The sequence below is a fragment of the Mirounga leonina genome, unplaced genomic scaffold, assembly GCF_011800145.1.
Source record: "Mirounga leonina isolate KUSES-001 unplaced genomic scaffold, KU_Mleo_1.0 Mir_92, whole genome shotgun sequence".
NCBI classification, from domain to species: Eukaryota; Metazoa; Chordata; class Mammalia; order Carnivora; family Phocidae; genus Mirounga; species Mirounga leonina.
In genome coordinates this window covers 18,457,376-18,480,153 of record NW_023270852.1, presented here as the reverse complement: position 1 = coordinate 18,480,153, position 22,778 = coordinate 18,457,376, and the positions used below count along the sequence as shown (strand labels likewise).

The window sequence follows — 22,778 nt, the reverse complement described above, 5'->3', positions numbered from 1 at the left end:
TAAATAAAACCTTTAAAAAAAAAATAACTAAAAAGTTAAAGCTTTCCTCCCTTCACCTTCCTTTATCTGAATCGAATAACAAATCTAACTTTTTTTTTAAAGATTTTATTTATTTATTTGACAGCGAGAGAGAGAACACAAGCAGGGAGAGTGGGAGAGGGAGAAGCAGGCTTCCCGCTCAGCAGGGAGCCCGATAGGGGGCTCCATCCCAGGACCCTGGGATCATGATCTGGGCCGAAGGCAGACGCTTAACGCCTATGCCACCCAGGTGCCCCACAAATCTAACTTAATTCCTGGTGTTCACTGTTTAAAGTCTTCAAAAAAAAAAAAAAAAGAGGTGCAGGCAAGGAGGCCATCAACTCCAAGCGGTAGGGCTGCAAGCTGAAGTGGGACCGGTCCCCCGGGGGTAAGATGCCGTGTTGGCTGACCAGCTAAAGAGGGCCGGCCCCTCCAGACCTCTTTTCCTTGGCCAAATCCCTGTCAAGGTCATGTGGCTGCAAGTTCTCAGGCATCACCCCCGCCTTCAGCTACAGAAACACATCAGTTCTTTATTCATCCAGTAAATAATGTACCAAGAGCTTACACTGTGCCCTGCGTTCAGATTCCAGGGCAAACACCCGTTTTGGTGGAGGCGTTCTTCTGCCCACTTAGAAATGAGCATCAGTTGTGCTCAATGTTAGGACTATAGCAGTGAAGGTGATGTGGCGCCTGTCTTCAAGGAGCTCATGGTCTGCCGGGGAAGAAGACGGCTCCCACGGCATGACAGCGCTGAGGTTTTACAGAGGCAGGCCAGAGGGGCGGGAGCAGGGGTGCCACCTGGTGAATGCTCCACGGGGGTCCCGAGGGTAAGCAGGCGGTTTTCAGGTGAACGGGATAGGCGGAAGCTTCCATAGAGAGGGAACAGCTCCATGGAGATTCTGAAACAAGGTGGAATAGAGCTCCTTGAGCTAAATCGGGTAGCACTGTATTAACACTATTATACATTCTTAAACATGCATTGGATTCTATTTGACATCAGGATGGGAAAAATTTCAGCCTGGATGGGCAGTTGAGAATGGCGGTCCAGAGAGGTCAGATGACTCTCCAAAGTCATACCGTTAGTTACCAGAGTTAGAACTAGGGACTGACTCCCTGCCCGGGGCGCTTTCCACTACGCCGCCTCCCACCTCTCCCTGACCGACACTTGAGGGTCGTTTCTTATTTGCTTGATTGTGTTTTGAGGTGTTCTTGTCTTTCCAACAGTTTCCTCTCTTGACCCCAAACCTGGTCACTGTGCTCAGGAAGCAGTCAGGCAGCTCTTCCTCCTCACTGGTGTCAGTAAGGGTTCCTCGGTCAGGCCCTGTGGGATTGGACTAATGGCAGCATGTGTGATGCGCCCCTCCCCCCTTGGCCTGGCATGAGCGCTCCTTCCTGGCAGAGTTCACTCAACCTAATTGCTTGTTTTGTACCCCAGCTGCCTGACATATGCCAAACCCATGTGTTGACTCACTTGTGTCAAAGACAGCATTTCAGATTGGCTCTGGGGAGCTCCGGCAAGCAAGTGGGGACTGTAATTCATGCATTTACAACCCCAGCACATAGCTTATGAAGTAGGTGCCCAGGTTTTTAATTCAAGTGAATTTCAGTGACTGCAGGTACACAACATCGTGGTGAGAGTAAGGACCTGGAAGTGAGAAGTCCCAGCTTGGTGCATCAGTTCAGCCAGTTGAGGTCTTGGCTGTATGACCTTGAGCAAGTCTCTCCTCTCTGCGTTTCAAGCCCTTGATCATTTTTTCACCTAACTGACACTCAGGGAGCAAGATCCCATGCTTACCCTAGCCACTGAAGATGTGGTCCCAGCCCTCCTCCAGCTCACTCGTACGCACAAATGTGTAAATTCAGCTCTGTAAATGTGAATGATAGAATTCTATGACTGTCACGGCCATGAAGAGGTACTTGGAAGTATCTAGAGGAGCCTAGAGGAGAGGTGATTAATTGTGCCAGGAAGAGTCGTAACAGCCTCGCTGAGGTGATGACAGCTTAGATGGGAATCTGAGGACAAGGAGAAAATAATACCCAGAACTCCATGATGCCCAGACAGTGACCAAGGAAAAGCAAAACGTGTCAGACATAGGACTGGTCATGAGGGGGTCATATGAGCCAGCCGGGGAGCCGAATGTGTGACCATGAGCTGCACCCCACGTTAATGATTTCTCACCGAGGTGGTCTTCCACCATAGAATTTCAGAGTCAAAGCAGCAGCTATTTCTTAGCCACATTGACCCTTAGTGTGGGGTCAGTATTCCAGGGGTGCACAGAAGCTGGCTCGTGCCAGCTCGCAGGAGCTGAGAATGAAATGTTCAGGAATTCTGCAAGCTAGTGTTTGAACACTACTGTTATTAAAAAATTAAATTATATGAAATTAAAAGTAAATAAGTTATATTAAAAACAAAGATAGCAAATAATCCAAGCCCATCACTTCCTAATTATTTTACTGTATTTTACTATTATCTTTGCTCCTGAGTTTCTTAGGACTCTTGTGTCTCTGTGGTGGAACTACTGTATAATGGAGTCCTCCCGTGCATCTCTTGCCAACTCTGGGTTCAGTGGCATTTCATTAAGAGCATGAAATCAGCCACGGCAGAAGTATTTACACCACAGAAATAAGCAAAGGCTACAAATTAAAGCTATTTTTCTTTTGAAAGCCGACTGTTAAATGTTTACCAGTACATCATGGGTGGTGTCCATTAAATAAATGGGAAAGCATTTGGCCCAGCACCCACACATTTTCAAACCTCCCTGGACAAAAACACATGGCAGGAGACACATTTCAGAGGTCTCCACAGAGCAGACTTCTCCCATCTCCTTTGTCCCAGAGAAGTCTTCATGTTAAATTGGGTCTTCTTGACAACTGAAAATCATGGTCAAACAGAAGGAGGATGAAAGTGCTTTTCTCCAGGGCTTAATTCCTGAGCCAAATGCCTGTTTTGGCAAGAGGCCTCTGTGGTGTACGGGGGTACGGGGAGTCAACTTAATCTTCTCCAGAACCCAAAGCAATCCACAGGAGCCTGGCCTAAAATTACATCTGCTCTGGCTTGCCCAAGCGAAGGCTACGTGATAGCCAAATGGTGCTGATTTAATGTTTCCCAATTATCAGGAAATCCCCAAGGAGAGATAAATCAGAGGAGGCTGGCCCGCATGTGTATGAGGGGGAGCAGCCAAGGGCAGCCCCCAAAAGGAAACCATCCCCAGAGGGCTGGTAATTGTCCAGGCACAATCTGAAGGCACATATGTCAGGAGAAGGCTGGATAGTAGCCAGCACCGGGAGATGAGATCTGTTAGTAATTCTCTGGAAGGACAAAGTTCCAGCAATAAGAAATTCAATTTTCTTCCATTAAAGAAAGCATCTCTCAGTACCAGCTGAATACAATTGATGGAATAAATCTTTCCCATTAGTGGAGAGATAATTTCACATAAATGTATTGGGAGACCTTCAGAGCAGGACTGAGAGTCTTTGCTGAGCCTCACCGCTTAACTTGTTTGTCATGTAATTGCATTTAGACCAAGGGCCTCGGAAGGAAACCACTGACTGAATTAGCATTAACCAGATTGTGTGTAGTGAGGTGAGGTGGGGCGGGGCGGGGCGGGGGAGGGGAGCTTGATGCATTGTGGGTAGTTGTTCTTGCCTTCAGAAAGGACAAGCTGACACTAGCGAGACCAGCTGCTTACAAGCCTGGTGTTAATTGCTTTTCTCATCAAACAGAGAAAAGTTTATCACTCTAGGAAGGTAGAGATGTAAGTACCTAATAAAGCAGAGGCTGAGTCTGAGATCTTTTTTTTTATGAATGCCCACAGGTCTCGTCAGTAGCTCTTCCCTAGGCCAGGAAAAAAGAGCCTTCTGAACCGAGGCGGGTGGAAAAATTGTCTGGATACTCGCGCCTGCGTATTTGCCTCAGATTTGTCTTGTCAGTGAGGGCTGTCTCCCTAGGGCCCTGATACCTTAGGATGTTGACCCTGTTGAGCACATTGCCAGTGGTAAGCAGACTCGTCTAGAATTGGACCCAGAGTTGTGAGCCCTGGATTCGAGGCCTGGCTCCACCACTACCCTGCTGTGTGGCTTGGGGGCAAATAACATAACTTCTGTGGACCTCAGTTTCCTCCTCTTCCACTAACTCAGTGGTTTTCCACCTGGCTTTTCTCTGGCTTCTCCTGAGACTAAGACTCCAGAGCTGCCTTCAGAATCACCCCAAATCTCTTTTTCATGTTTTTATTTGTTGGGTCCTTATAAAATATCATCTGGTAAAAAGGTTCCCTTTCTGATATATCTGAAAAACCATCATTCTAGGTGATCTCTAATTGTCCCACTTATTCACTCAATCCACCATTTTTTTGAAACAATGACCTAGTACTCATTAGGCATTTCCAGGCACTGCAGAGAGAAGGAAAGAGCCCTCGACCCCGCCCTCAAGGAGCTCCCGATCTATTGGAGGGGAGAACCATGTATAAGTGGTAGGGTAGCAAGGTGTTTGTGTCAGGCTTTGGAAGAAAGTAACTAGTGCCAATTGGGGCCATCAAGGCAGGCTTCAGGGAAGAGGTCATTCGAAGCTGAGTCATGAAGGATGGGAGTGTTGGGGGAGGGGTGCAGGAGTGACAGCTGTGGCACGTGGGAAAACACTGCACAAACATGGAGGCCTGGGCTACATGTGCCTGGCAGGTTTGGGGAAAACAGAGGGTGTGTTGTCTGGAATATAGTGGGAAAGTGGGAGTGGGGATATTGGGAGACGCCAAAGGTTCCAGAACCCACTCCAGGGGAATGCTAGCATCTGTCCTGTTTCTAAAGCCCAATGAGAGGAATTGCTGTCTCTCCTGTTCTCTTTCTTGTATGCCCACCTCCAGTGAGACTCTTAGTGACAGTAATAACCACTGCCGTTTATGGAGCTCACTCTGTACCAGGATACAAAAAAAGACGCTCAGAGGGCCGTCACATACTTTTGCAACTTTAGAGAGCTCGAAAGTGGCAGAGCTGACTCCGGATTCTCAGGCGTGACTCCACCGTGCAGCCCTCTTGTATCAGCTTATCTCCTTATGATATAACATAGTATCCTTAGAGAATGACCTCTGAGTAAGGTATCTGAAAACATCTCCCAGGAATAAGCCTTTCGAGGACACTTTGATGTCTTAAATTGGGGCACTATGAAAAAAAGGAGGTTGTTACTCCTCTTGAGTGAAGACGATGAGCCCCTGGGTACCAAGATATGTCTGAGCAGCCTGCCTTCTGTCATCTGACCTCCAGGGGTTCCCTGCCAGCCAGGGTTCTGAGCATGCAAAGCAGATCACGTTATTCTCTCTTCTCTACCCACAGGCATGCTTGTGTCATTCGTGGTCAAGTGATGACGTCAGATGGGACCCCGCTGGTTGGTGTGAATATCAGCTTCGTCAATAACCCTCTCTTTGGATACACAATCAGCAGGCAAGATGGCAGGTAGGAGACCTTTAGAGGAGCAGGGAGTGACGGTCCTGTTCTCGTGGCCTTGCCACACGGTTGCTGCTGGAATGACCAACGTGGAAAGAGGATGGGACCTGAGTTCAGAGGCCCAGCTCTGGAACTCACTAGCTGTGAGTGACTCTGGCCTAAGTCCCCTTGGCTAAAAATTAAGTGGTTTCTTCTCATCTGGTTCTCAGAGTAAGCATAGGGCACCTTATACATATTATCCTGCTCCATGGCTTATAATATCAAATACTATCACATGGACCACACTTTTTACAGACCAGACAACTCCAGAAATGTTATCATTCCTGCTGTGTGGTTTCCAAGTGCAACCACCTAGGTCTGTGGAAGCCACTGGGTGATGCCAGAACTCTGCCCTTTGGGTCCCTGTGAGAACCATCTGTAGAGGGAAGTAAAGGTTCTTCAGTCATGCTAGCTCCTCCGTTTGCTGGACAGTTCTCCTCACCTCTCCAGGCCTCAACTTCTTCACTGGTGAGTGGTTCTAATACTAGCATCTCACAAACTGGTTGTAAAGATTATGTTCCGTGATGGATATGGAAGCACCTTGCACATAGTAGGTGTTTAATAAATCTTACTTTCCCTGCCCCACCCTGGTTCATTGCTTTATTGCCAGGGTCTGGCACAAGGTAAGGATGCAATAAATATTAGCCATTTATTAAAATTACTAATTATTAAACGATGAGAAGGTGGTGATTACGGTACAAGCCAAGGGAATATTTTGGAGAAAAGGGGAAGGGAAGGAGGAAAGTGGAATATTTAGGCTGTCAGTGGTGACAGGTCCCCGATTTTTAATAAAATCAGGTGGTGGCAGGCCATCTGGCTAAGTGTGGGCCCATAAGGTTGATTTTCACTCTGTGTTGGAAATTATGCCCCAGCCTGATTGATTTTAGCACCTCTTTAATCCAATATCAGATGTGAACATGTCCCGGCCGAGGTGATAATGAAGTAGAGGCTCATCTGTTTGTAGACATGTGTGCCTCTTAGACAGCGTGGCAAGCTTGGCATGGGGACCCCCCCCCGCCCCGGGAATGAGAAGGGGCCCAGCTAGAAGGGGCTGGCAGCCGGTCCTGGGAATAATAGGCGCAGCCCAAACCACAGCCCCCTGCCCCATACACATCCCATCCCAGGAAGCACGTCAGTACAGACGTTCGCTACATCGTGGGAGAGTATCCTTTCTCATGCTGTCTTTACCACCTGCCAGCCTGGGGCTGCCTGCTCTATGGAAATGGCAGATGTGAGCATCCTAGGCAACAGGTATTCTGGCCACATCATTACCTGCTGTGAAACAGTCATCAAAAAAGAGCCACGGGGACTGCTCTTTTTTTGCCATGAAACATGCCTCTCACTCACGTGAGATGGCAAACCGTCAGTCCTTTGCCCTGCTCTGCTGGGTCAGGGTGGATCCGTAAAACACCCCAGAGTCACGTAAGTTAGCTGGCCCTTGGGAAAAGCCCACTCTACCCCCTCCAGGCTTGGATTCCTCCCGTGTGTGCTGCCCCCGTGATCTCTATGGCCTCTTGACAGCATGGGGGGGGCCTGGGAGGAAGTGTCAGCCACATTTTGGTCATCAGCCTACTAAATCATGTCCTAAGAACCAGAGTTGCTGACACTTAGAGCTTGAGTTTCAAAGCAGTTCTCACCAGTGCTTTATGGGGCTTGACTTTTCTTCCCAGCGTAGACACTGTATCACATATAAGAGAGTCATTACGTATTCTCCAGGTGCCTGATAATTCCAGTTTGTTATGTGTGAATGGGCAGCGTCTTGCCCATTTCCCTCCCACTTCCCTGACTCGCCTTCTTTCGTACCTCTCACACCGCAGGGGAACCCATAAGGCTAGAGACGTTGTCTGGAGGTAACAGGATATGCAAGTCCGGGGAGCAATTCTACCACAGCTTTGTCTCCCTCACTTTCCAGGCAGGCCCCATCCTACCCTTCCTCACCCAGGTCCCCTTCCACACACAACCATACTGAAATACTAGACACCCAGAGCCACAGAGATCATTAAAAAGATGAAAAATAGAAGTCACGAAGACAAATTTTAAAAGAATAGCAGACAAGAGAGGCAGTTCAGGCTTGTTGAATTGAAAAATGGGGTTATACGGAGCATGATGTCCTGGGATTGGGACCCTGGGCTTTTCCCATCCATTATCCCCTATCTAATTAATAACTCTGGGCACCTGGGTGGCTCAGTTGGTTAAGCGACTGCCTTCAGCTCAGGTCGTGATCCTGGAGTCCCGGGATCGAGTCCCACATCAGGCTCCCTGCTCAGCAGGGAGTCTGCTTCTCCCTCTGACCCTCCTCCCTCTCATGCTCTCTGTCTCTCTCTCATTGTCTCTCTCGCAAATAAATAAAATCTTAAAAAAAAAATTTAATTAATAACTCTGCCAAGTGATTATGATCAGCAGCTTCATTTTACATGAGGAGATTGAGGTTCAGCCAGGTGACATAACTCACCTATGTTACGTAAGCGGCAGTGCTTGAACCGGCCTTCAGCTCTCTGGGCTTCATCTGAGAACGAGGCCTTCCCTTTGGGGTTGGATTCACACCCATGTCCACAGCTTGGCTCTTGGCAAGATCCAGTTACACCCAGCTCTTGGCAAGGCCAGCTGCCCCCAGCTTGCTCACCACCTCGAGAATCCATCTTTTCATGTTTGTCTTCACTTCCTCCCCACACTTGTCCTCTCATGAAAGGAGCTTGTAAGTTGGGCCAAAATTCTGTGCGATGGTTAAAGATTCTCTGTCAAAGTACAGATGCTATTCAGTTCTGTGACAGGAAAGTTGTTCTCTGGGTATTTCCCCAAACCATGGATATTCTCCTAGAGAGCTGAAACCTAAACTCTTGATTCAAAATAAACTCTCTCACTGCTTATTGAAGGTTGGTGCTGTCCCACTTCCTCTACCCGAGTGTGGGTCTAAAAAGGGCTGAGTGATTTGAAAAGCAGGCCAAGTGGGTAAAAAGCTTCAGCAAAGGACAGAAAAGTCAGGCTCTGGAGCCTAGAAACCTGAATCTGGGGGCATTGTCTACCAAGAGCAGGATTTGGCACCAGATCAGGGCAGTTGTGCAAAATCCCTAGAAGAGGGAAGAGCAGGCTGGAGCAGTGAGCCCATCCCTAGGGACAAAGGTGAGGTCCTATGTTAGAGTTTCTAAAACCAACTGCATGGGTGAATGTTGGGGTAACATAATAATAGCCAAATTAAGAAGGAACCCAGGGTGTTCCTTCTTGGCAGCATCACTCATGCATTCATTTGGTAAACTATAACCATCAAGCATGGCGCTATGTTCTAGAAAGATGGAGGAATCATTGTCCCCGGGCTGGAGCCTTAAACACAGTATAAGTGGGCCATGAGGAGAAGTGTACAAGGTGCCCTGGGAGCCCAAGGGAGGGAGCTAGAATTCTGTCGGGCCAAGGAGTTAGCGGGAGTTCTCCAATCAAAAAAGCAAGATGAGGACAGGCCTTGAAAATGGCATCCTATTGGGCGCCTGGGTGGCTCAGTTGGTTAAGCGACTGCCTTTGGTTCAGGTCATGATCCTGGAGTGCCGGGATCGAGTCCCGCATCGGGCTCCCTGCTCAGCAGGGAGTCTGCTTCTCCCTCTGACCCTCACCCCTCTCATGCTCTCTCTCTCTATCTCATTCTCTCTCTCAAATAAATAAATAAAATTAAAAAAAAAAAAAGAAAGAAAGAAAATGGCATCCTATGCATATTAAGGAGGATATTTGTTAGGATGAGCCCTGGGTGTTACATGTAAGTGATGAATCACCAAATTCTACACCTGAAACCAATATTACACTATCTGTTTTGTTTTGTTTTTTAAGATTTTATTTATTTATTTGACAGAGAGAGACAGTGAGAGAGGGAACACAAGCAGAGGGGGGTAGACAGGGAGAAGCAGGCTTCCTGCTGAGCAGGAAGCCCAATGCGGGGCTCGATCCCAGGACCCTGGGATCATGACCTGGGCCGAAGGCAGACGTTAACGACTGAGCCACCCAGGCACCCCTACACTATATGTTAACTAACTAGAATTTAAATACAAATTTGGAAGAAAAAATAATAATAAAAAGAAAAAAGAAAATGTATCCTAAAGTAGTAGCTAAAAGGACTTTCTCCAGACATCAGAGCCAGGAGGTGGCAGGTGGACAGAACCACTGTTTCTAAGTCCTGAAGGACTACTGTCAAAGGCAGAAGGGACACTCCAGTTTGAAGTCACCCCAGCAGGTAGAACAAGGCCCCATGGCTAAGTAGCTAGACGGAGAGGCACCCAGGCTCAATTCCCAAAAAAAAAAAGGCCTAACAGTCAGAACTAACCAAAGACGGGACAGTCATGCCATGGATATAGCAAGTTCCTCAACACCGGAAGCATGCAAGTAGGAACCAAATGGCCCCTTGGTGGTGATTCTGTAGAAGAAAAGCATCAGACTGGGAGAGGTCCATGAACGAAGGCTGGGTGGCCGGCTCTCAGGGACACGGCCAGAGATCTCGCCTCAGCAGGGAGTTCAGGGCAATCTACCTCTTCCTTCTCCCACTTCTCATGTACTGTCATTCTAATTGTGCCCGTCCCTGAATTGCTTAGCCATTTTGTAATTCCAGAGGCCTGTATTGACTCATCTATCACAATCAGAGCTAAAATTGCCATGGGGTCATAGAATCTTAGTGACTTAAGAATAATCCATTTGAAATTTAAGAAACAAAACAGATGAACAAAGAAAGAGAAAAAGGGGCAATCAAAGTAAAAAAAAAAAAAAAGAAAGAAAGAAAAGCCCAGACTCTTAAATTCAGAGAACAAATATGGTTGTCAGGTGGGGGGGCGGGGGGGAGGGTAAAATAAAGTGGATCAAGAATACATTTATCTAGGTGAGCCCGAGAAATGTATGGAATTGTTGAAGCATTATATTGTACACCTGAACCTAAGATAACACTGTATGTAAACTATACTTGAATAAAAAATCCATTTGAACCTTTCCATTTTAGAGATGAGAAAATTAAGGATCAGAGAGGCTAAGCGATGTACTCAAGATCACACAGTATCTCACAGCGGAGGCAGGACTAGGCTTAGGACTCCTAATAACAGGGCAGGATCTGTTCCAACTTGTCCTGCTGACGTTTCCCTGGGCTTCAGCCCTAAGAGGCCCTAAGTACCAGAAGCAGCAGGGCAGAGGCCTATCATCTGTCCTCTGTCCTGGCAAATGGCTCTCCAGAGCAGTGATTATTCATGTTGGTTTTGGTAAAATCTCTATAATGAATCATTTTTGCGAAAAAACAAACAATGCTTTCTGGAATCTGTTACTGTTTGTGGCTTTAGTGAAGTCTTTAAGTTTTAGGGTCTCCTCAACAAGTACACAGACCTTTGGTGTAATTTTTTGCTCCTGTCTCTGTCTCTCCGCCCCCCCACCCCCCCATCGCTTGTCTCCTGCTTTTCCTGCTCCCCTCTTCTTTCCATCCCTCCCCTCCCAAACAGCTTTGACCTGGTCACAAACGGCGGCATCTCCATCATCCTCCGGTTCGAGCGGGCACCTTTCATCACACAGGAGCACACCCTCTGGCTGCCTTGGGATCGCTTCTTTGTCATGGAGACCATCATCATGCGCCACGAAGAGAATGAGATTCCCAGCTGTGACCTGAGCAACTTCGCCCGCCCCAACCCTGTCGTGTCCCCATCCCCACTGACGTCCTTCGCCAGGTCCTGTGCAGAGAAAGGCCCCATCGTTCCAGAAATTCAGGTACCCAGCCTTCTTAACTGTATTTCTCCATGCTTTTGTTCCATTGGTGGGGAGGAGAGTCTCAGAGCCGGGGGGGTGGTTTGCAGAGATCCCATCAGCGCACCCTGCAGAATCCAGCTGCCAGGCCTCACAGCACCCTCTTACACACTTAAAACACACCAGCACCTGAAGGTGCCTGGCACACTCCAGCACAGAGTGAATTCCTACTCCCTTTCGTCCTCCATCCAGTTCCCTTCCACTTTCCTCCACCCCGCCCCTGCCTCCAATGTCCCCCTCTATTGTAAAATATATTGTAAAAAATATTTATGATTATTTTTTATGATATTATGATGATAGGGTCTCCCTAAAGGAGTAGGACAGAGGAGCATCATAAGAAAGAATAAATGAGAAAATGTATATGAGGTGCTTAACACAATGTGTAGCGCTTAGTAAGTGCTCAATAAATTTTAGCCAGTATTATTATTATTAACATTATTTTACACACACCGCCTTCATGCCAGTCAAGGATTGCTTTGGCTCAAGTCTACATGCAGCGCTTTACTTAATTATCATTAAAAGGAAGTAATTTGGGAAAAGATGCATTTTAATTGAATGGAAATCAAGCTAGATTCTTTGCCTAACAGAGCTGTGCAGAGTTAAATGTCTCCCGCCATCCCAGCCCAATTTCTCATGGCGGGAACAAATGCCAGGGGAAGAGGAGAGACAGCAGGGAGAGGCCCCAGCCTGGCTCGCTTGCCCAACCAGGGCTCAGGCCGTGTGCGTGTTAACGGGTTGCTGATGCCCACGGAGCAGGGAGCATAGACACTTTTGTGTGTGTGTTCCATGCCTGGCCCAGCAGACACATCTCTGTGAGTGGCTTCAGGCACCAGCCCACAAGAAGGACATACGACCATTTTGAAATTCTCGTTGCACCCACAAGTTGAAACCCTCACTCCTTTTCAGAGATGCAGTGCTTGTCTCCTGTCTCAACTACCAGGCTGACCTTTCCTTTGAAATGGTTGTCAGTGAAGACAGAGCTTGCTGGAGAGAAGTAATTTGTTACTCAACCCTGGTTCAGCTCCAGCTAGACATTTTCCCAGGAGCAGGGACTTTGGAACAGATGAGGTTAAAGGTCTGACCCTCTTCACAGTGCTCCCTGGGCTGGGTGTCTGCAAGCCCAGCTGGGTCACAAACCTTGCTTATTATCAGATTCATGAAACACAAGAAAATAAGCTCCTGGGTTTTCCCAGTCCTATCATTGGCTGGCCTTCGCAAGCACTACGAGATATACATTTTAAAGGGTATGTTGAGGATAAATACATATTTATGAGAGCATCAGGATGGCACCCGAACCCTACCTGTGGTTCACTGGGGTGCAGAGCCTGCTTTGCCTAGAACTTGCAAGCTGCTTTTTAGAAAGATTGCTTTGCTTTAGGCCCAAGCCCTAAAATTTCATGTGTTCAGAATGGGGTGGGGAGAGAGTTCACATCCATCTATGATACAAAATGGACAGAAAGGATAAAGCTTTCTTTGGGAAGGCCCAGTTTCTCCATGAACACAAGAATAGAATGATTCTTTTGTCCTTTTAATGGATGCGTTAGCCTCAATTGATTTAACGTCCCCTTCTTGAAACAGAGCCCAGAGCATCAAGCTGATAAAAGTTCTCTGCTCTTGCCATGTGCCTGAGCATCCTGGCGTTGATTTTCAAGTTTCCATCTTGGAACTGAGCCCACTGCACCCAGTAGATCAAGTGCCGCCTTCCCCACCATTCTGTTCATCTAGCACTTCGGTGAACCGGGGCACGGAAACTCCATGCCGCCAATTCGACCTCTTTCCGTGGTGAGCTGGGGGGGGCTTCGGCCACAGGTCCTCGGCAGGCTGTGCTCTCAACCCTGCATAATTGTTTGGCCAACCGCTCACGGTCTGTTTACTTTCCTGAAGAGGACAGCCATTGGAGGCTCTCACTTTAGGGAAGTTTTGAGGGAGACACTATCCTTCCTGCTGAGGCAGCTGTCCGCATTAGTCTGAGGGAAAGGTCTTTCTTCCTATTCTCTCCAGTCCCAGGACCAGCACCAGTAACAGCACCATCGTCCCGCTTACTGAGCCCCTGTTATGAGCTGGGCACTTTCTGTATGTGACCCTACTCCGTCCTCACACCAGTGAAAAGGAGAGGAAACTGAGATTCAACAGCTTACATGAGTTTCTCGGATGACATCCCCAGTGAATGAGAGGCACCATGACGATAAATATTTTACAAGCATTATCGTACGTGTTCCTCTCAGTAATGCAACAGGGTGAGCGTCCTCATCCCCGCTGAATGGGGGAGAACCCGAGGCTCACTGAGGCAGGGTTGTACCACACGGAGTTGGCCTTGGAAACCAGGCCTTCCACCTCTTGGTTCCCTCCTCCTCCTGCACCTCTTCATACTCTGCCTCCCCCTCTTCCTTCTCCTCTCTTTTCTAGTTCCTGCTCCTCCTCTCCCCTCAGGCCCCCCTCTCTGCTTCCTCCTCTGCCTCTTGGTCACCCAGAGTGCAGGCGCCTGACATCTCCCCTCCTCCCTGAGTCCCTGACCATCACTTGCTGTGTAATCTGTTTCTCTAGGCTTTGCAGGAGGAAATCGCTATCTCTGGCAGCAAGATGAGGCTGAGCTACCTGAGCAGCCGTACCCCTGGCTACAAGTCTGTCCTGAGGATCAGCCTCACCCACCCTACCATCCCCTTCAACCTCATGAAGGTGCACCTCATGGTGGCCGTTGAGGGCCGCCTCTTCAGGAAGTGGTTTGCTGCAGCCCCGGACTTGTCCTATTATTTCATATGGGACAAGACAGACGTCTACAACCAGAAGGTGTTTGGGCTCTCAGAAGCCTTTGGTAAGCATCTCAGCTGCAGGACTCAAGGCCATCCTCAGAGAGACAGTAGCACTTGGGGGGACGGGGCTCTTTCTCCATCTCCCTTGTTTCTTCTTCCTCCCTTCCTCTTCTCAGAAGTACCAACAGCTTAGTTGGCCTCCAAGTCTGTTCAGGGACCATCCATGACCTCAAAGAATGCACTCAAAGCCTGAATGTAAAAAAGTTGATCATTTAAAAAAAGGGGCTCACAAAACCAAAAGGGCCCTTGCAAAGCACTGTAGTGGTATGTGATGGATGAAAAGAGGCTTTGTGCCACAAAGATAGAGCTGTGTGGGCATTGACCTGGCCCCTCACAACCATCTGGCCCCAAAGCACCCATTAAAAATGTGCGAGTCTGGAGCTCCTGGGTTTCCTCAGTTGTTTGAGATGCAGGAGCTAAGATTCTTTCTTCATCAGAAGGGCTTATTTGTCTCATTAGGTCATTTGCAGTCAGAGAGGTTCTCTCCTTGTTGCTGTCTATTTTTATGAAGCAGAAGGTGACTGTGGCCTCACGTGGGTCGCAGCCCCACTGAGATGTGGGCCTTCAGGGGCGGGCTGTGCTCATTCCAGCTTCCGTATAGAGCAGTGTCCCAGGAAGGGTTCAGAGCTGGACTGCTGGCAGACCTACCCCCTGCAGGGCTAGTCCCCCCCACCAAGCATGGAGAGGATTAGCCCAGGGAATTCCTTCTCATCTTGAACCCTGCTCCAATTTCATACCCTTGCTAGATTCAGCAAAGGCAGAATGAGGAAGCAGAGGAGAAATCATGTTGTAAAAAGAAAGAGAAGAAGGGAGGGAAGGCAGGCAGGTAGTCATGAAGAGAATGTCTGCAAGAGGAAGCAGAGAGGTGAGGGGGCTCCCCAAGGACGGATGAGGAAGGAACAGAGCTGGACTCACTGCAGACCTCCCCTAGTTGGGCATCCCACCCTACCTCTCAAGGGCATGTTGGGAGGAAAGATGCCTTCTCTCCGTTCACTCTCCCTTCTGCAACTCAAACTACTTCTGGGGTCTCTTTAAAAACAATGAAACCTCACAACCTCTTCGGGTGAAATGAGTATCCTTCGTGTCCACCAGCCGGGGAAAAAGGGAAGCGTCTGCACAGTGGGACTTCCAAGGGCAGAGGCTCACTTTCCTGAGCTGACAGGTGACCAGGAGGAGGGGGAGAGGCTGCTAGCAGGACTCAGCATGACTCCTGGTTACAGGGAAGATGCCCCTGTGGGCATTCCCCTCCTGCCGTATTTGGCCAGCAACCCTTGATGGCACCTAGGGCAACTTTTTCAGAAGCTGCCCAGTGGTTAATTCCTGCCGTGAACATGTGATAAGATATTGCCCACTTGGCGAATAGTGTCTGCACAGGAGGATACTTGAAAGAAATGGCATTCCTGTCTCTGCTAGATCCTTTCCATAGGACAGTTACAGGCTTTTTTACAAACCCAGCCTTGGGATGCCTGCCCTGGTTAGCCTGCATCCTGGTGCCCTTCCAAGGAGGCCTGGATTTATGAAACAGAAGTGAAACCAGGGGATTTTCAAGCTTTAAGACCTCAAAGCAACTTCCAGCTTTCAAAGTACCTCACTGGGCTCCTTTTCCATGTATTCATTATAAACAATATTGAATTTTTTTTCTCTAGTAAAGTAGTATCATTATCATTCATAAAAATTTGGTAAGTGGACAAAAAATATAAATAAATTCATATATGTTTCTATAAATAATACCACTACTTGTTAACATTTAAATTTATTTTCTTCCTTTGTGTATAGTTATTTTGTGTGTGTGTGTAGATTTTTTTAAGCACAGATATAATACTGTATATAACCAGTCTTTCCAACTTAGCATTATTCCATAAACATTTTCTGTGTCACCCCATTATCTTCATAACCCAAATATGCAGTGGTGGCATAATATTCCTCAAGTGGGTACATTCTGATGGGCTCAACCTCTAGGCCCTTTTGAACTTTTAGATTACTTCCAATTTGCACTATTATAAATAATGCTGCAGTGAAGATTTTTGTGCCTAAAGTATTTTCCATACTAGAGGATCATGTCCCGGGAATCAATTCACCTGGGTCCTTTTTAAGGTGGTTAGTGGATTTCCTTTAACTTTTCCTAATAATGCACAATTGCTCTTTGAAAAGAGGATATTCAGGCTCGGCATCTCTGTGTTAGTTCTGCACATACATCTGGTTCCCACTGAGAAATAGGATCCTTTCTCCTTTCCTACAAAAGACAAGCCAGAGCCTTGCATGCAGATCGAAGCCAAAGCAGAGGCTTTGCTCACCTGTGCATTTTGTACCTTTTGTTTTCTACAGTTTCTGTGGGCTATGAGTATGAATCCTGCCCAGATCTGATCCTCTGGGAAAAAAGAACAGCTGTGCTGCAGGGCTATGAAATCGATGCTTCCAAGCTGGGAGGATGGAACCTGGACAAACATCACGCCCTCAACATCCAAAGTGGTGAGTGCGTGAATAGAATTCCAGCAGCCAGGCCACGGGTGTGACCCTGGTCTCATATCCTTCGTGCCCTGCCAGATAAAAAAAAAATGCACACTTCAAATTACAGGGGCTCATGTGTGATCAGTCGTCCGAAGGATTAGTCAACAGAGATGTTCTTGGGAGCCTGCTCTGTGCTTGTCACCACTGTGCACTGGGGATACAGAAATGAAAGGCCTCGAGAGTTGACACTCTGGTGAGATACCAGACGCTTCCCAGGCAGTCTCCATGCTGTGCCATCCCACACAAAAGCACAGGACCCTGGGGCATGGAACGGGGGCACCTCAGCCTCTTGGTTAAGCAGGGTTCTCTCCAAAGAGAACCTCTGAACTAAGTCTCAAAAGGTCTGTAGGATTAGCCCTATATATCAAGTAGGGAGAACATTCTAGGCAGAAGGCACAGTATGTGCCAAACAAAGCACAAAAGCCTGAAAGAAGAGTAATTGGAGAGAAGGTTCGCTGTTGTTTGAGCAAAGGATGAAATGAAGGCAAGAGCAAAAGCCAAAGCTGGGGCTGGAGCAGCTGGAGCCCAGGCTGAGAAGATTAGGACTTTGAACTTCATCCAGAGGCAGATGTCAAGCCTGTGAAAGGTTCCAAGCATGCAAGTGCCACAATCAGCTCTATATTTTAGATAGCTCACCTTGACTGTGGTCTGGGATGGGACAACTAAATATGGTAATGATGTCTCCCACCTCATCTGAAGGTGCAGTGAATGCCTATCAAAACCGCCACATGGTTTAAGGAAAAAACGACAAACTGATTCTAGAATTTATGATAGCATGAAGATTTGTCAATAGCTAAGGTAGCCTTTAAAATAAGAAGAAGAAAGAGGCACTGCCCGATATTCAGCTATCCTAGAAAAACCACAGTCTCCAATACTGTGCTGGTGCTGGTACCGGAGCAGATAAATGGACTCTAGGGGACAAGGCATTCAGAAACTGACCTGTAAGTAGTCAGGAGGACAAGTTTCAGCTAAGCACGTCAGAAAAGCCAAAATAACAGAATTCCAAATGAGTTAAAAGTTTGTTTCTCATTCAGCTCCGAGTCTGGAAGGAGAGAGCCCAGGGCTGGCTTGGCACTCTGCGGGGTCAGAGGTCCGGGCTCCTCCCCTCCCATTGCTCTGCTCGCACCTCCAAACCCAAGGTGATGGTTCAGAGTGACTGCTTAATTCTGGCCTTCCTATTCATGTCCCAGCCGGCAAGGAGTAGAAGGGCTGAGGGCAAGCCCTTTCCAAGCCCTTTCCACCTCCCAGCAGCTGCCCACCCCCCTTCTTCTTCCACACCACTGGTCACCCGCCAAGTGTAGGCAGCCCTAGATCGTCCTGTGCCCGGCCAGACAGCAGGGCTTCTGTAGCTGCAGAATAAGGATGGGGACAGGATGGATCTCTGTGGATGACCACGCCATGCATACATAGGAACTGGTCCATGACAGGGGTAGCCTCAGGTATCAGTGGAGGATGGATAGTTATGGTAGAAATTGGCATTGGGAAAACTGGCTCAACGGGTGGAGAAAAGTAAAATTAAGTTCATACTAAATACAAAATAAATAAGGTTAATTAAAGATCTAAATTTGAAAGACAACACTTTAAAACTAATTGAAGAAAACATCGGAGAATATCTTTATGATCTCAGAGAAGGATTCCCTAAAACCAAAAAGAGCACAAATGTTACAGTAGCAAAATGATTAATTAGACTATGTAAGAATGAAAGATACCTATTTAATAAAGGACGCAGCTAATAGGTGACAGCCTGGGAGAAGATTCTGGTGACCATAAACCCAAAACTCAGGCTTCAGTATGGAAGAGGTGAGGTCGGAGGCAGGGAGTCCAGTTTGGAGGCTGTGGCAGTAATATGGGAGACAAAGGTGAGCTGGGCCTAAAAAGAAACAGTGGGGGTATGGGATGAAGCCTGCAAGTCACTGAGCTCAGTCCCTTCATTTTGCTGGTAAGGAAACTGAGGCCCAAGAGCAGGTAAAGCAGTGGGGAGTCCTATGCAACATCTGGGATCAGTCCATTAGGAGCAAAACCAGGTAAAAACCCAGGTCTCTTGACTCTACCCTGGTGAGAGGAGACTGAACTTCACTCATACGTTTCTATAAACATTCATTGGGATCTACTCTGTGTCCAGTTCTGCGCTAGGCACTGGGGGCACAGAAAGGGAGAAGACATGTTTCCACACTTGAAATGGTATCAATCTAAAGAGACAAAAATGGGTAAATGTAATAAAAAATGCATGCTGTGATAGAGACAGGGACTAGACGTGTACTATCTGAGAAGCAATAAATGATTCAGGGCCTGGGCTCAGGAGTGCTTCTGCTACCACCTGTGTGACCTCAGGTGAGCCACTAGCCTGTCCTTCCCCCACCCCCCGCCCTCTTCGCACCCCCCCCCCCCCGGTTAATACAGAGGGGATAATAGGACGTATCTTAGAGTCGTGAGCGTTTAATCAGAAAGGCAGGATGGCCTGTTCGGGATATTCTGGGTGTTATGATGGCGGTGCGGCAGCCCTGGGGTGTGAGTCTAGAAATGGTAGGCAGAGATCTTGCATTCCTTGCAAAATCAAGGGGACTCTGTGGTTGGCCACAGAAGAGGGCCATTTCCTGCTCCATTGGTGATTCTGCCTTTTTGTCCTTGTCCCAGGCATCTTGCACAAAGGGAATGGGGAGAACCAGTTTGTGTCTCAGCAGCCACCTGTCATCGGGAGCATCATGGGCAATGGGCGCCGGAGAAGCATCTCCTGCCCCAGCTGCAATGGCCTTGCTGATGGCAATAAGCTCCTGGCCCCTGTGGCCCTCACGTGTGGCTCCGACGGGAGCCTCTATGTGGGAGACTTCAACTACATCCGAAGGATCTTCCCCTCTGGGAATGTCACCAACATCCTGGAGTTGAGGTATGTAAGGTGATGCCCTCCTCACACTTCTAACAGCATCCCTTGGCCATCCCGTGGGCCCACCTGGCATTACCTACTGCACCCAGAAGAGGGGATAGACAGAACCTCACCTGTCAGAGTCCATCTGGGACTTTTCACTTCCCGGCTCAGGGGCTGAACTATAAACTGGGGAAGCAGGTGCTGTTTTCCACAGAGCACTGCAATGAAGACAGACCACTTGTGGGACAGGGGGATATCCTTGGCGCCCAGAAGATGTAAAGGTCTGCTACCAACCATGAATTAGACTCTGGAAGCCCTTGAATTTCTTCCTGTTTCCTGGCACCAAACAGATTGGAATTAGTCCCATGAGTTTTCTTAGAAGGACAAGGACAGCAGGGTGGACACAGCCCCCAGGCAAGTGTTGCCAGGTGTGGCCCTGTTACTAAACACTCATCCGAGTTAGGAAGAGTTCTCTTCAGATAAAGGCCCACGAGCTGAAATCAGGCCATGCCTCTCGGCCCCTAACATGCTGCAGAGCCAGCCAACTCAGCCTTTTCTTTCTCCCCATCCCAACCACGCCTGATGGAGCACAGCCACACCTAGAGCTCAGGGAAGGGCCTGATGGGTTGCATTTTCTCTAGGCCTCCCTAAAGCAGGTCTTTTTAGAGCCAAAGCATTGTCATAGGGTGGGTTCTAGGGTTACAGAGAAGCTGCGATTAAAGACAGGGGAGCCCCACGCTCCCTTTCAGGAGAAATGGCACCAAGTTCCTCAGAACTGCTTTAGGGAATAGGATCTGCCTGTCTCCTGGACTGGGATCCATGTGAACAGCACAGGCCTGTGAGCTGGAAAGCCTTCCTCCAAAATGGCCAGGGATGTGGAAACTCACTTTTGTGAGGTCCCAACTATTTGCCCAGTATAACAGTCCTGCAAGATACTTATCATGATTGCCCTTGACAAGCAAGAAAAAGGAGACTTGGGGAATTTAAAGAATCTGCCCAAAGTCCAGCTTCTAGAATGGCAGACCCAAACCCAGAAGGCCATCCGTCACACAGCTTCTGCCTCACTAAAGAATTGTCACCTGACCCAAGGAGGGCCACTTTGGCTTTAATGCCACGTTAAATTATTTCCTGGAGGTCTGGAGGTAATTGCTTGCTGACAATTTCACTCTGCAGGATGCATGTGTAAGGAAGGGAAAGCTTGCTGGCTGACCCCAGTTGTGGCAGCCCTCAGGAGGAAAGGGTGCATACTCTAGCTCTAGCTCTAGCTCTAGCTCTAGCTCTAGCTCTAGCTCTAGCTCTAGCTCTAGCTCTAGCTCTAGCTCTAGCTCTAGCTCTCTCTCTCTCACACACACACACACACACACACGGACAAGTGAAGCAGAGGGTCTTTGGCCACGAGAAGAATCAGAAGTTCAAATTCTCTGGACTCCTAGATGAGATATCAGGCCAATGAGAACCACTGGTTATTCTCTGCCTTTTTCTCTCTTATGAATTTCACTGCCACAGACATCTGTTTGCTCCAGTCAACTGCTCACATTGTCTTCCTGTCTCCTAGAGTACAATGGTAAGAGCCATCGACTAAGGAGTCAGGCCACCTTAGCAGAGAAGCTGAACAACTTTGGGCAAGACATTTACCCTCTCTGGGCCCCCATTTTCACATCTTCAAATAAGACATCCCATTTTCCCTGCCTCCCTCCCACATTTGAGGGGAGATCATGGAAGACAATAGGCAAGGAAGGGAGGAGTTAATGAAATCTGGAAAGAAAAATAAGTTTATCAATATGTTATCATCTTAATATATTTTCTTCCCGGCCTGTTTCCCTGTTGACCCCCTCCCTTCTAAGTATAGTGTGTCTCCAATTCTGTATTCCGTTATGAGGAGGATCGCAGGGGCTTCGCGAGTTTTGAGTGCTCTCTGTAGGGCCGCGTGCACGGGGACAGAGACACAGCAGTGAGCGGGCGTATCTCTGGGCACGTGTCTGTGCACGGGGGAGGGAATCAGATGTTCCAGCCTCTGTCTTAGCCCTGGTGAGGGCAGCGGCTTGTCAGCCTCCTCCTCTTCCCGTGAACTCAGAGGTAGTGGTGCCGGAGAAACCGTGCCTCTTCCGTGATATGTAGCTGCTTGTAAGTGAGCTCACTGACAAGTAATATCCAATATAAAATAAATCAGTTATCATAGCTGCTGAGTCTTTATTTATTATAGTATTGTACAGTACCATTGCTGTCAAGTGTTCAGGCTGCTAATAATGCTTCTAACCCCGCTGCTAACACCTCATTCTTTCTTCTATTCCCTGCTCTCCTGTCTTCTGTCAGAAATAAAGATTTCAGACATAGGTAAGCCAACCAGTGGAGAATTTCCCGTCTCTCCTCTGCCTTGTTGCATGTTGTATGGTAAGCTGCACGTGTCAATTTCAGCTGGCTCAATAGCAAATGAGTCCTGTGCGTTTGGAACTGATTGGGGGTAATCAGTTACCGTGAGAGGAAGTCATTAATAATGCTGGGGGCGGGTGGCAACAGCCTGCACTCCTTTCATCTCTAGCGAAGTGCGGCAGCTACTCTGGTCATCTGTGGACATGACAGACTGAAATAATAGGGGAAAGAATTTTAACCTTGGCATAGTAATTTGAACACCAGGCTGCTTCTCCTTGGGATAAATGAGGACATCATCCTAACTGTGTTGAGTGGCTTCGATGGTCACAGTGTCCCCACTGTCTTGAGAACATCTCGATCAGGCGAAGAACCTGGAAGAAGACAGGTTTCAGATTTGCACTTCTGTGGGCATTCTGGATGCCTTGGCTTTGGTGGTTGGGACACCAGGTGACCCCACTAGAAAGTTTGCCAGCAAGGACAGAGTGGGGGAGGATTTTCCAGACCATATGGACCACCCAAAAGAGTGGTCCCCAAATAGGAGCTTTGTCACAGGGTAGATTTGTCATGGAGGCTCACTATGACACTGCAGCAGGCAGAGAGGGCCTCATCAGATGCACCAAGAGGATTGTCTGCCCATCAGCACTGCTGTCTTTGTGGCGCTAGTCTGACTCCCGGGGAACAGTCGCCTCACACACATCTGGATGACTTGAAAGTAGCTGTGGGCAGATGGAGCTGGGGCTGCCACAGAGGTGGCTCTCAGTTATCCACATGTGGCTCCCATCAAACTGGGACATGGGGTAAGTGCTAAGTTGGGATCAAAGAAAATCTTAGGACAGTGGAAGGAGTTAGACAGACCCAAATCCAGTAATGTTTATATCCACACCTATGTAATTAGATGTAGTATTAATGTAACAATCCTATATATTACTTTTTTTAAGATTTTATTTATTAGAAAGAGAGAGCACGAGCGGGGGGGGAGGGGCAGA

The 22,778-nt window shown here is 48.1% G+C and overlaps 1 protein-coding gene across 1 annotated transcript in view; it reads left to right on the top strand.

Annotated features, from left to right (window-relative positions):
• TENM4 (teneurin transmembrane protein 4) overlaps positions 1-22,778 on the top strand; it is a 713,747-nt gene that overhangs the window by 639,925 nt on the left and 51,044 nt on the right. Inside the window, 5 exon segments of the mRNA XM_034995151.1 lie at positions 5,341-5,460; positions 10,944-11,205; positions 13,786-14,053; positions 16,377-16,520; positions 19,194-19,443. Of these exon segments, the coding sequence (XP_034851042.1) occupies positions 5,341-5,460; positions 10,944-11,205; positions 13,786-14,053; positions 16,377-16,520; positions 19,194-19,443 (1,044 nt within the window).